The sequence below is a fragment of the Lactuca virosa genome, chromosome 3 (assembly GCF_052849685.1).
Source record: "Lactuca virosa cultivar CGN04683 chromosome 3, Lactuca_virosa_CGN04683_v6, whole genome shotgun sequence".
NCBI lineage: Eukaryota > Viridiplantae > Streptophyta > Magnoliopsida > Asterales > Asteraceae > Lactuca > Lactuca virosa.
Genome location: NC_136428.1, coordinates 253,227,625 through 253,241,628, shown reverse-complemented (window position 1 = coordinate 253,241,628; position 14,004 = coordinate 253,227,625). Strand labels below are relative to the sequence as shown.

General features: G+C 30.2%; 1 protein-coding gene across 3 annotated transcripts; it reads left to right on the top strand.

Annotated features, from left to right (window-relative positions):
* The first annotated feature begins 3,380 nt into the window (after positions 1–3,380).
* LOC145162913 (glycine dehydrogenase (decarboxylating), mitochondrial-like) lies at positions 3,381–4,854 on the top strand. Of its 3 annotated transcripts, none has more exons than XM_079081892.1 (5): positions 3,381–3,964; positions 4,140–4,193; positions 4,265–4,410; positions 4,487–4,587; positions 4,658–4,854. In XM_079081892.1, the coding sequence occupies exons 3-5, from the start codon at positions 4,360–4,362 to the stop codon at positions 4,836–4,838; spliced, it is 333 nt and encodes a 110-aa protein (XP_078938018.1). In that variant the 5' UTR covers positions 3,381–3,964; positions 4,140–4,193; positions 4,265–4,359; the 3' UTR covers positions 4,839–4,854. The 3 variants fall into 3 exon arrangements, with proteins under 3 accessions (XP_078938018.1, XP_078938015.1, XP_078938017.1); XM_079081889.1 differs by having other exon boundaries at positions 4,050–4,193; XM_079081891.1 differs by having other exon boundaries at positions 3,381–4,049.
* The last annotated feature ends 9,150 nt before the right edge of the window (positions 4,855–14,004 follow it).

The following is a 14,004-nucleotide window of genomic DNA, read 5'->3' as shown; positions in this document are numbered from 1 at the left end:
TAATACCTGTAACTTTTAAAATTTTACATAAATGGCTCATTCAATAATAACCTTAGATTTAGTTTTTTAAATGGTTCAGATCTGTTCTCGCGTTCTCAACCTTTTGAGTGTTCTCATTTGATCCTACTCCTATATATATATATATATATATATATATATATATATATATATATATATATATATATATATATATATATATATATATAAGGTATTTATTAGAAATGGTTTATATATGTAATGTATTCAATACATTAAAGCCTCATTAATTTTAATAATTCAAAATTTTTCTCATTTTTCTTATAAATTCAAACTTTTCAAATTGTTAAAATTTTATATTTATTTTTTTTAAATAAACTCATGTAATACATGAGTCTCACACCTAGTATACAATATATTTTCTCAAGAAATTATGAGTGATTGTAAACTCCATTGAATATCCACTCTCTCTTTAATCAAAATCTCATTCTCTCTAATATTTAAATGCAAAACATCTTATTGATTGAAAATTCGGTTCCATCCGAAGGAAACCTTACATTCATCAAAAAATCATCGACATTTTTCCTCAAGAAAACAGAGTACAAAGATACAAGAAGGAGAAAATGAAGAACAACAATGGAGCTTTCCTCGCTCCTCTCGTCGTCCGCGCTATCTTCGTTCCTCTACCGATGGAACGGGTGACTTCTTTGCTTTGCCGCCGGATCCGGTGACTTTGAAGACCAGATCTAAAAATCGACGACATCTCAAAGCTTCGTTCTTTTGAAACCCAAACCCCGACCCCATATCCATCCCTTCTGAAACGCTTGTGAAATAGATCGAAGGCAGACGACTGTGAGCACTCACGTCCGGTGAACACCCGCCACAGTTTCTCCCTTCTGTCGGTACATTTGGACCACCAGCGACCACCCATTATGATTTCTGGAACATCTGCAAACGATTTCTGGGATTGAAGATCTTTAAAATGATTTTGAAACGAATATCAAAAACTATTTTGTTTATTTTCAGATTATGTGTACTCTTGGGTTTGGATTGTGCAAACAATTTTCAAAAATGATTTCTTGCATCTGCCTGGACTTGTAGGCTGTAGAAATACCCGACGACGTGATGAAGAGATTTCATGGCGATTCAAGGAAAGGGTTGAGGGGATGGTGTGGCCCCCATCTTTTTAAAAAATATAATTAATAAACATTTAATCTATAAATAAAAATAATGAAAAAAAATAAATGATAAAAAATCAAGGTTCTAAATAACGTAAGGCGTGACTTAGCGGCAATGTCAAGCCTCAATCTTTTCCGAGCCTTGGCGAGTCATGTCGTTTGTAAGGCGTGACTTAAGGCGACAATTTTGTATATAATTAATATTTTTATATGTATTTTCAACTATTATTCTATTTTATACACATATATAAGTTAAGGCGACGTTTTGGTAAAGCTTGGCGGCAGGTACAAGTCTTGGAGCCATGGCGGAGCCATGACGAGCTTTTTAGAACCTTGTAAAAAATAGATAAAGTTATAATAGTCTTTTTAGGTCAAGGGGACCAAGCATGCAACAAAAATATATCTTAGGGATCGTCCGAATTAAAAAATAAAAAATAAAAAATAATGTAACCATACTTTAATAAGGTGATTTTAGTTAAGCTAGTCCAAATATGTTTACTTGTTTCCTGAATATATATAATTTTTTAAAAAATCGTCAACCTCATTTAGCTAGAACAATTTTTGTTAGACACGAAAATATTAAAAACAAAAATGCTAAAATGCTTCACTATTAATATAGAAAGAAGATATGTGAGGTACTTATGGTCACTTGGACCAAAGGGCTTCTAGCCCAGTGGTATCCGGTGTTGCCCTCTCTCTTTGAGGTTGGGGGTTCAAGTCTCGTTGTAGACATAAGTGGATTTAAGGTGTAGTTTAGGAGTAAGTTAAATTTGTCGTTTAAAAAAAAACCCTACACTTGGCTTGTCTGGTGGGTATTCATAACAATGAATACTTCCAATAGGTCATGTTGTCGAGGTTGGTAGAGAGAGATGAGAAGAGAGAAAAAGGTATTCTAAAATACCACTTTTTAATGTGGATATTCATTTTCTTTGGTAAATTTATTCATTCAACAATCATCAATTAATTTTTATTTTATCATCATTATCATATACTTTGTAATAACATCGACCATCATTAATTACCATCTTTCATGAAAGTATTAAGTTCCAATTTTATAAGTGTTATTAAACCTTTAAATATTATGTTTGTTATTTAGTTGGTTTAGTCTTAACCTGTCATTTAAGTTGTTTGTTGTTGTTTTATTTTCGTGTTGTTCGTGCTTCTGTGTTTTGCCACTAGTTTTATGTGGCTTGTATTGTTACTTTCTCTATTACTTCTTTTTCTCTAATATTAATTTATTGGCCGGTTCCAAAAAAAAATTTAGTTGGTTTAGTTTGACGGTTTAATTGCTTTTTTTTAAATGTAAACTGAAATCAAACTAAATAAGCTTTAATTTAACCAGCTTTCGATTTAATTGATTTGATTTACACAGTTAAATCTAAATAGCATATGTTAATTTTTTAAGGATTAGATTGGAATAACATGTTTCGATTTAATTGATTTGATTTACACAGTTAAATTTAAATAGCATATGTTAATTTTTTAAGGATTATATTGGAATAACATGTTGCGAAAAGTAGATGATGACTGAGTTTAATGAGTTTGTTTTAGATAAATGGTAATTGATTTATTAGTAACTATCATTTTTATGCAAAATAAAGTCCATAGCATTACACTTTGCCTTTATTTTTTATAATCCTCCCTAATAAATAAAGATCTTCTTACCACATGTCACATTCTCATTTATTTTGCCACATGTAATTTTGTGGTTATTTTTTTAAATTAATTTTTATTTCACATGTCATTTTATTGTTTTTTTCATTTTATTAAATTTCAAATAGTATTTAAATGCAATAATAAATGCATATCAAATTTATTAATGAACTTTCCTTCTAATTTCAAAATTACTAAATTAAAGATTCATTAATTTTTTATTTATTTATCTAAATTATTTGTTTAAATTTAAATGAGAAAAAAAAACACTTTAATTTTTATAATTCAATATTTTCTCATTTTTCTTATAAATACAAACTTCTCAAATGTTTAGAATTTTGTATTTAGTTTTCTTTTAAATAAATCCATGTAATACATGTGTCTCACATCTAGTGTAATAAATATACAGTTATACACATATATATTATTTAGATATGGTGAAAAGCATGATAACGTATTCATATTCTAAAAACATAACTTTAAACTAATGATTCCAGAATAATGGTGTGGTAATCTTAAATATTATTAAAAGAGAATCTTAAATTCTAAATTGAAGAAACAAAGGCCCTTGATTGCATTTCACTCCTTAGCTCTCCACCTTAGGATCGTTTTGCTGACATCATCTTACACCAAAATACGCATACTCATCGCATTGTAACGTCGTTCTTGCGTTTCATTCTTCCTAGGTTTTCATCTCCACATAGTTAGCAGCGAAGAGCGTATATCAACATATCAACATGAAGTCATTTTCTTCTTCTTTTTCCCTTTCTATCTCCAATCCATCAATGGATGTAGCTGTGTTCGAAAAGGCGAAGACATTAACGCTCCTCAATGGATTGATTTCTCCAATCATGATCCTCCTGTTTATGATGAAGCTTTGGGCATTCACAAATGTCGTTGAATTTTAGGGTTTTCTATCCACCATTTTCCTGCACCACTTCTTCCATCGATTTCTAGAAGAACACCTTTTCTCTTTGTCCATCCACAATCATATTTTAGTTAATTTTCTAATCCGCTATGGGCCTGCAAATACACACCGCTTTTCTGCTTTGTTCTCTATCTCGACAACGATCGGTCTTTCAAGGAGGCATCACGTCAATCGGGATCGGAATCGGCTTTGTTGCCGGAATTTGATCACCCCTGTCTTATATTATCAGGTTTAATGTGTTTTCTTGTGTGTGTCTGTAGTTTTGTGTGACTGGGAAGGAGCGAGATGACCTAATTCCTTTTCTATTTAATTAGGTACCTTGCGTATTCCTTTTCATTTGCTCCTAGCAACCACCAATTATTACAAACGATGGTCCCACTAATCATATGGTTACATCAAAATAGCCAGAGAAAACCCATACGGACGTCCTCTCTGATGCTAGACCAACCTGCTACAAGGTAATTATTAGTCACACATAAGCATCGAATGATTCATGGAGATTTGAAACCGGACAAATTTTTGTTTGCAGATTGACACCACAGGTCTCTCTCTGTGTGCTCTTAAACTTAATGTCAAATATGCTCCTGCTTCTCTCAGATCATTATCTCTTTTGATGAGACAACAATGATTGAAGACGTTGATAATCTGTTCAAAGTTTTCGCCTTGGGAAAACCTGTGAGTTTGCCATTTCTTTTGATTTAACGAATCTTTATATAAATCAAGAAACTTGATTCTTGATTCTTTATTCTAGGTGACATTCAGTGCCACGTCACTTGCACCAGAGGTTGAGGATAATATCCCTTCCGGACTTGTCAGGGAGACTCCATATTTGAATCATTCGATTTTCAACACGTATGGATCTTTTTCAAAACTTAGATTACATAATTTAAAGTCAACTTTTTTATTAATAATTTTATTTTAGTTATCATACGAAGCATGAGCTACTAAGATACATTAGTAAGCTGCAGTCAAAGGATCTGTCATTATGCCACAGTATGATTCGTCTGGGATCTTGCACCATGAAGCTTAATGCAACTACAGAGATGATGCCTGTGACATGGCCAGTCTTTGCAGATATGCATCCTTTTGCTCCTACCCAATAGGCACAGGGTATCAGGTAATTTTGACTTACAATTCCAAATTATATTTCTGTTGACTTTTTTTTAACTTGAGAGCAACATAAAATATCTTGCAGGAAATGTTCAAGAATTTGGGTGACATGTTGTGTATCTTAACCGGATTCATCTCTTTCTCTTTGCAACCAAATGTTGGAGCTGCTGGAGAGTATGTTGGACTGATGGTTATCCGAGCTTATCATATGGTATGCTAAATTGCTAAATTATTATACCCTTTTTATATTGGTTTTAGTTTAATCATATATATATAAAGTCAAAGTCAAAGTCATTGACTTATTTCTTATTAATTTTTTCTATGTTTTCAGATTTGTTCGATTCTTATATGTTTTTTATATTTTATTCAGATCCGACTTCTTTCAATGCTTCAAGGATATAGGCTTCGTATATTCGTTGAAGTTAGTCAACATACTATGGTTGGAGGATCTGTTGCTGCCTCTTCAAGTTCTAAGGGGTTTTTTTTTTAATTTCAAAATTTTCATTTCTATGATTTTCTTTCTTACACATCATTTACCTAACAACATTTGACCATTAAGTGATTGCTTTCAAACCTCTTAATGAAAGCATGTTGTTTTGTAAAAAAGATGTATTATATTATATTATTTTTTATTGTTTTTTCAAAATAACACATTTTAAAAAAACAATTCAACTCTAACTATTTTACTTTTTTGTTTAAGTAAGTTACTTTCTCTACATTTTCTAATTTTTAAATCTCTTTATGTTGTTTTCGTTTTCATGCTTTGTTGACTTTCCATATCATTGTTGTTTGTTTAAAATAAACTCAATCTATTTTATGTTATTTTTCTTCTTGAATAAGAACACATTTTATCCTAATTCCATAGGATAGATAGATTTTCATAATTTAAACTAATATGGCATGTTCTATTGGTTCAACTTGGTTGTATTTTGGTTGAGTTAAATTTGAGTTGTATCATTTGTTACTCATTTTGTCTCTTGCACATGGTTTATTTTCATATCTTTTGAAACTTATGAATGAATTTGAAAACATGTATCCGATGTCTTCCTGTATAGGACACTTTACAAGTCCTTTCATAAAGGAGTTGGTTCAGATAAGGCTCAAAAGTTATGAATTAGCAGGCTATTATAAATATTTTTTGGATTGATTAATGGCAGTATGGGAAAGAACCTCTATGGGAAAGTCCATCAGATATTTTAGATCTTTTGATTTTTAAAACTGCTATTTTACAATCATTTTTTTAGAGATAACATCTTTTATTTTCAAGAATAATGCTTTGGGATTTATATGTGGTTTGATTTTAACATTTTGGTAAAGTTCACTAGCTTGTGGTGGAACAGGACAATGGCATCTCAACACGAAAAAGGCTTCTTGAAGCATGCACTTTTTAAAATTTTTAATTCTATCGTGTTGAAAGTATTTGAATTTTTTATTAATATACAACACTCATCTTTGCTTTTTCAGTATTCTGGGTGGGTGTCTGTTGGAGGAAAAGGTGCGATTAATAATTAATAATTAATGATATATTCTTAGTTGACTACAAATTAGTGTTAATGTGTTTTATGATATTGTTTTGTACCTTGTATTTATTTCCCAGTTTTCAATGTATGTTTATTAATTGATGTGTTTTATATCTTTTTGTAAGGAATGTTATTTGTTATTTTTTACTAAGTTAAAAATTACAATAATTTGGTTATTTTTTTGGCAAGTACTATATTTAAGTTTAAAATTCTAAAAAAAATATAATAATTGCGTACTTGAAAGTAGGATAGTATAATAGACACATCACTAAATGTATATTTATCCCTATGCATTGTCTATTAGAAAATAAACAACTTTGTTTGAATGATATGAATATAATCGGGTAGATTTGTCATAGTAAAATGTTATAATAGGAACAAATGAAAGTATAATACAATAAAATAAAGTAAAATTGGTTTATTGTTTTTGCATCCACATTTCAAGTAACTATTTTTTATTTGTTGTGATGTAATGCGTCATCAGTTCTATAGACAATTATATGTACAAACAATTAATTTTATTTATTTATAAGTATATTCATATATAAATAAATATAAAGAGGGTTTCAATAGTAAATGACATTTTTTTAACTAATATAATCTTGACATAGTTGCCCTTCAAAGTTTTTGTCAACAACCATATCAGGTCAAAACATTTAGGATTAACAAACTTGGATTTCAATGTACCAGGGGAATAAAAATACAAAATGACAACGAATTTGACCCTACTCGAAAACTGTTTTTAATAAAAGCATGAATTTGTTGTTCCTGAAACAAATACATAAAAAACATGAAGTCATTGTACTAGGGGATTAAAAGCTAATAAATGCCAACAAATGTGATTGTTTTGCCCCTCCTCAAAAACTAATTATATATATATATATATATATATATATATATATATATATATATATATATATATATATATATATATATATATTCCTTGCTCCAAAACTAATTAATTAATCATATTATTAGCACAATATTCTTTTTGCCAGATTATGTTACTTTTTGTTCGACTTTAATTACATTTTCATGAAAATGTCAACACAAATTGAATTTCAAAATGGCAACGAACTTTGAGTACCTACTCCATAATAGCAATCTACTTCTGACTAAGAAGCACATTTCTATTTTTATGTGGGTATTGAAGGTTTGTTTGTATTATTCAGTGTAAATATCATTCAAATAAAAAACTGCTCATTTTATCCACCTATTGGACATATCTGCCCTTACACAGTCAAATTGACATATTTGCCCCTCCAGTTCTATTTTCCATACCTAACCTGCACAGTAAAATTAACATATTTACCACGTATTGGACATAATTGCCCCTACATAGTCAAATTGTCATATTTTCCACCTATTGGTGGTTTTACCCTAAAATACATTAATGTGTTACTTTCAGTTGTTGTAAGTCTTTGGAACAAATAACATTGTACTTTAGTAAGTCAACTATTTTTTTCTTTTTTCATTAAAACATAAAAATAAATACTATTTAATGTTTTTTTCCCGAATGAAAAGCTAAGGGTGCACCAGGAATGGAAAATAATGTTTGTGTTTATTGATTATGGTAATGTACTTTTAATTGTTATGACGTTAAAATAGCTATTGTAATGTATGTTAATGAATTTAAAATAGCTATGAAAATGTACTTTTAATTGTCATGCTTCCTATGGTGTAATATATGTTTACAATTCTATGTTTTTTTATGCGCTCCTCTGCGTTTAACGCGAGTCGTAATCTAGTAAATTATTAAAATGATGATGAATATCTCAAAAACAACATATTGTTATTATGTATATACATCACTATTAATAGTATTTGACGAAAATTCACCATATTTCTCGAGTGCTCCAAGAGAAATTTATTCAAATATATGGGAGCACAATAAATTATGGAATAACAGAGAAAATGAGGTATTACGAAAGATATTATTAGATTATTATGCATGCTAAAATTAAAATTAAAAAAGGTGGGAAAATTACTAATTTAACCACATCTTTGTTTTTTTTTCTTGGGCAAAATTAGGTTTACAAGTTTTTGTCGGTTTTACCAAAAGTCGTATTTTATGTCCATTAATCCCTCAAAATTGCAACTTTTTTTTTCAATTTTATATTTTTTTTACAAATTTATGTGGTAAAACTGAAAATTTATGCAAAACTTAAAGGGCTTTAATGAACCAGAAAACCAAACTTAAGGACTTTTATGAACCAGAAAAAATGATAAAAGTCGAACTTTCTTGCCAAACGTAAGGGCTTTAATAAAAAAGGCAGAGGATAAAATTGAAAAAAAAAAATACAAATTTGAGGCATTAATGGACATATAATATGACTTTTGTTAAAAACCGACAAAAACTTCCAAATATAAAGGTTTTTATGGCATTTGCTTTTTTTTTTAAAATAACCATTTTTTTTAAAATAACCATTTGATCCATAATACCTATTCCAGACCCAAATTCCAAAATAGGTAAATATGTAAAATGGTCCAACCCGGTAATGTGGTCTCCCTATATATAGCATGTCGAATACCTTGCCCCGAACACATTGTTCCGGACCTCATTTTAGACTGCTCATCCCTTATTTCGGACTTCATCAATTTCGAACAATGTCTTTTTCTAGTGATAAAGAGATCCAACATTTGTGGGTATGTATCGATTCTTTGTATGATTATATGCTATTATATGTTAAAAATAAAAAGTTTTTGTGTTTTTTGTGTGATTTGATGCGATTATATAGCAATAAGTCGTTTTCTTACCGATTTTAGTTGTTGTTAGGCTTTTGTAGATGATTATATGCATATAATAGGACAACTAAAATCATAAAAAAAAAAAAATTTAAAAAGAAACAAAAAAAAACCACTTTTGAATCCATCTAGAACAAGTTTGGAACGCATAACTAATCTGGAATGCGTATAACACCTCCGAAATACGTAAAACAAGTCTGAAATTTCTACGACTGTTCCAAACTAATTTCTACGACTGTTCCAGAATATTGTTTGGAACACTACCCTTATATCTGGAATGGTATTCGGAACACTGACATTTTATTCCAGAATGTTGTCTAGAACACTACCTTTTTAATCGGGAACATGCAGCCGTGAGCTAATTTAAATTTCTTTCATTGTAGCATCACAAAAGATATGAAACATTTGTCACTACAACCTGCAAATCTAAACTGGACAGGGAAATCATGGCGCATTTACACACCCTCAAATGTGCGGCCATGTTTAGGGCTTCCTATTTCGGTGCATATCTTAATATGGAGATGGATATAGATGTTAGATAATTATGGGACCACATCATATATATGGAATGTTATCATTAAATCCGGTTATTATGGTAAAAATATAAATTGTTGATGAACCGATTTATAGAATATTTACTTTCCTTGTGGGAATTGAGTTTTCGGTTTGACTCAAGATCTTTTCCATCTCTCACATTAGGGTTTATATCCATCTATAAATACACATGATGAGGAGCAAATCAACACACATGAAATACACGTGTAAATTCGTTTAGGGTTTGCATATGGATTTTAGAGAGAGTTCTTGAGATCAACTGACAAACCCAACCCAGTTCTTCAGATGCGAAGATTATAATGGAACATGTATGTAATCGTTCTTTCAGGTTTAAAGTTTTCTTTTGACAGATTCGAGAATCAAGATCTAAAGTTATGTTTCTGCATTTTATGTTTTGATTATCAAAATAACCAACAATTTGTATCAGAGCCTACTCGAATCTATTACTAGAAAATATATTTTTTTTGGTTAGTTTGAGATTATAAAAATTGTTTTTTAGTTTAAAGATATCTAAAATCAAGTTTTAAATTAAACGTACTTATGTATCTTCAACTAAAAATTTATTGGTTTCATTAATTGTGCTCTTGACCGGTGATATTAAAATATGGAGTGTTTTTGGCCAATTTGGAATTTTGAGGCACGTATTTATGTTTATCCTTCCAAAGTGGCAACCTATTTACAAGGTTTAACTTAATAAGGGTATTTTAAATATTATATAATATATATTGATTTAGTCAAATCATTTTTTTTTGCGGATATTATAAAACGACGCACAGAAAAAAAAAAGTCAAATCATTTTGATAAGAAAGAAATCGGCCCTTATATATTTTTTAGGCAGTGATCAAGTGGCCAGTATTAATGTTTGTGATATTACTTTAATTTGCGTGATATTATGCAGTAAGATTTAGGTTTCGTTTAAATGTAAATCATCGATAAATATAAATTACATTTTTATCTAAATTACATTTAAGGATCCATTTATATTTTTTTGGAAACGACAAATATATTATAAGAGAGGACCCTCACCTAGCAAGTAACTAAATGAGGGACCAAAAGCAACATACAAAGAGTTAAGACTATTACAAACCAATAAATGGAGAGACTAACCATTCGTCCCAGTTACAACTTACATTTTTACCCCTGTGTTTAAACCAAAAAAAGACCATAGTCTTAATGCATTCAGTACCGTGAGTCGATGATATACCCTCCACTTGAAACAGTCGTTTGTTCCCGAACCGCCATAGATTCCATAGCATATTACAGCTGGCCTTTTTCTTTTCTTCGGACAGCTTCCCCATGTGGCTACAGCATGAAGAAGGTCTCTGGTACTCCTTATTGAGTTTTGATCGAACTTTACCCCACACCGGCTCATAATATTGTTCCTGATCGTAAACGCGAAAGGGCAATCAATAAGAACATGGTCTGCACTCTCCGAATGTCCAATACAAGAACAACACATCATTGAATTGACCTTAATACCCCTAGTCTCCAAGGTGACGGCTACGGGTATTCTACCTTGTGTAGCTCTCCAAATGAAGCTTAACACCTTAATTGGGACCACCTTATGGTTATGTAGATTGCATTTATGTAAATGAAGATAAGGTTTGTTTCCTTTACAAATCATTTTTTTATAAGCAAAAGTAAATACGTAGTTTAAATCATAAAACCATATCAAATAAATGTTTGATTCGTTTCGGTTCAAATGTTTATCGTTGATAGTAGGTCTTATGTTTATGTTTTTTTTTTACTTTGGGATTCCCTTAACTTTTGTCATTAATTGTTTGGAATATTAAACAGACAATGATTATTTTTTATGTATTATATGCAATTAGTAGTTGTCTATTACACTAACGTTTCCGTGAATTTTGATTAAGGACAAATAATGAGATGGAAATGTATTTTCGTTTAAGTTCCATCTCTACTAATGATGTTTAATCTTTTAATCAATGCTACAACCCGATGTATGCTTATGTAAAAGTAAGATTATGTTATTATGGTTGTAATATTTGCAGAAATTATGAAATCGGTACTTTTGATACCGATTAATATTTGTAATTTTTTTTGTCAATAATTTTTAGTTATGACATGTTATTTGTTTTCAAAAGTAAATTAATTGACACAATATATTGTCAAAGTGATCTATTTTGTGCAAATTAATTTACAAAAAACATAAAATGTTCAGGTTTTTGTGTTTATTATTGTGGATATTAATCGACCCAAAGGTAGTTTAATATTTGGCCGGATAAACACATGTTTGATGATAAATATGCGACTATTTTTAGGTTGTATGTCATTAATAAGTCAATCCAAAGAGGGACTTATTAGTTGACATTATATATTGTCAATTTTTATATCAAAATTTATAGTTTATGTGTTTATTAATGCGGGTATTAGCCGACCCAAAAGTAGACTAATATTTGGCCGAATAAACATATATGTGGTGATTTTTTGTTTCCGTGTGATTAATAAGTCAATCCAAAGAGGGGCTCGTTAATTGGCATGATTTATTGTCAATGTTTATCTCTAAAATAAGGATATCTCTGGCAAGTTAATATTATTGTCTAAAGGCCAGATATTAATATCGTGTTGATACCTTGTAAAGATGCCATAAATTGAATTTATTGGTTACGGTTTATGGATTAATGAGCATAAAAATAGATTTGCTTATGTTCTCAAACAACAAATTTGAGTTATGGTATTATATCTGCTAACATTGATCACATTTATGATTCATGTACTCAATAAGATTAACTTTAAAGAATAAAATGAGGGCATTATGTTAATTCTCAATTGCATGGATATTGACCTTGCATTTTGGATAGAGCAACATTCTTTAAGGATGTTGAGTGTAGGGGAGAAACAAGATTAAAACATTGTCCTTAAGGAGGAGTCAATCTTGATTCCTATTATTGCTTTCGATAGTATGCAAATTATGAATTAGTGATCGACAATGTTATTCAATCTCCTATTTTAAATACACAAACTCAACAACCTCAACTTTGAATATCCTATGCATTGTACCAATGTTTCATCATAAATTTATTATCTCTTTTGGTTTTGAGGTAAATAAAGTAGATGATTTTGTGTATCACAGATTAAGTGAGAGTAAATTTATCTTTCTGGTTTTGGGCAAGTATCTATGCAACCCAAGTTTGGATCATAAGAAATCAGCCAAATGGATTTTGTGATATCTATACATAAAAAAAGGCTATATGCTCAACTATAGAAAATCAGATGTTTTGGAGATCATTTTTATTAAAAAAATATGATTTTATTAGATGCCAGAATGGTTACCGATCCATATCGGGATACTTTTACATTTTAGCATGATGAGCCATTTCATGGAATAGACTTCGGTAACAACATAATTTCTAGCATGGAATATGGTTGTAGAAATTTGTCACGAGGCTACACATTATTGGTATTGAAAGACCACTAAAATTGTGATAATAAGTCAGCAATGTTATATTCCAACAACAGAAGATTTATTAGTCAAAACATACTGACACCAAATTTCCTTCCGTTAACAAAAAAAAGTGCAAAATGGAAATATATAGCACATATGAACAAACTCCATGAAAGCGAATCCGTTCATAAAGGGATTACCTCCCTAGGTCTTTCATGAGCATACTACAGACGTCGTATGACATTTGATTTTAGTGGGAGTTTTATGGTGCTTTATGTGTTGTTTAACAACAATTATGTTTTTCTGTACAAAATTAAGAATTCGGTTAACTCCATTATTAGTTGCACTTATTTGAAGTTTGATCTCACTTCAAGTTAAAAAGGAACTCGTTGGTAATTTCTGTACAAATCTAAGAATTCGGTTAACTCCATCATATTTAATCTATGTCGTTAGTTATATATGTATATGTGACCATTGATAGGTTTAGTTACGTAAATTGTAACGAAGACCGCTTTGATCATATACTATTATGATTAATGGACAAGATTGTTTAAGGATACCAATATTATGATAACATTCATTAAAGCGCTTATACAGTTATACATACATTTATATATTTGTGGTCCAGTGAGTGATTGTTAGATAATTATGGGACCACATCATATATATGTAATGTTATCATTAAATCCAGTTATTATGATAAGAATATAAATTGTTGATGAACCAATTTATAGAATATTTACTTTCCTTGTGGGTTGAGTTCCCGGTTTGACTCAAGATCCTCAAGATCCCTTCCATCTCTCACATTAGGGTTTATATCCATCTATAAATACACATGATGATGAGCAATTCAACACACACGACATACACATGTAAATTCGTTTAGGGTGTGCATATGGATTTTAGAGAGAGTTCTTGAGATCAAGTGACAAA

Coding starts and splice junctions, on each gene's coding strand:
- LOC145162913 (XM_079081892.1), top strand. CDS start 4,360: ATGATTGAAGACGTTGATAATCTGTTCAAAGTTTTCGCCTTGGGAAAA. Junction 4,411..4,486: donor TTTTCGCCTTGGGAAAACCT/GTGAGTTTGCCA, acceptor TCTTTATTCTAG/GTGACATTCAGTGCCACGTC. Junction 4,588..4,657: donor AATCATTCGATTTTCAACAC/GTATGGATCTTT, acceptor ATTTTATTTTAG/TTATCATACGAAGCATGAGC.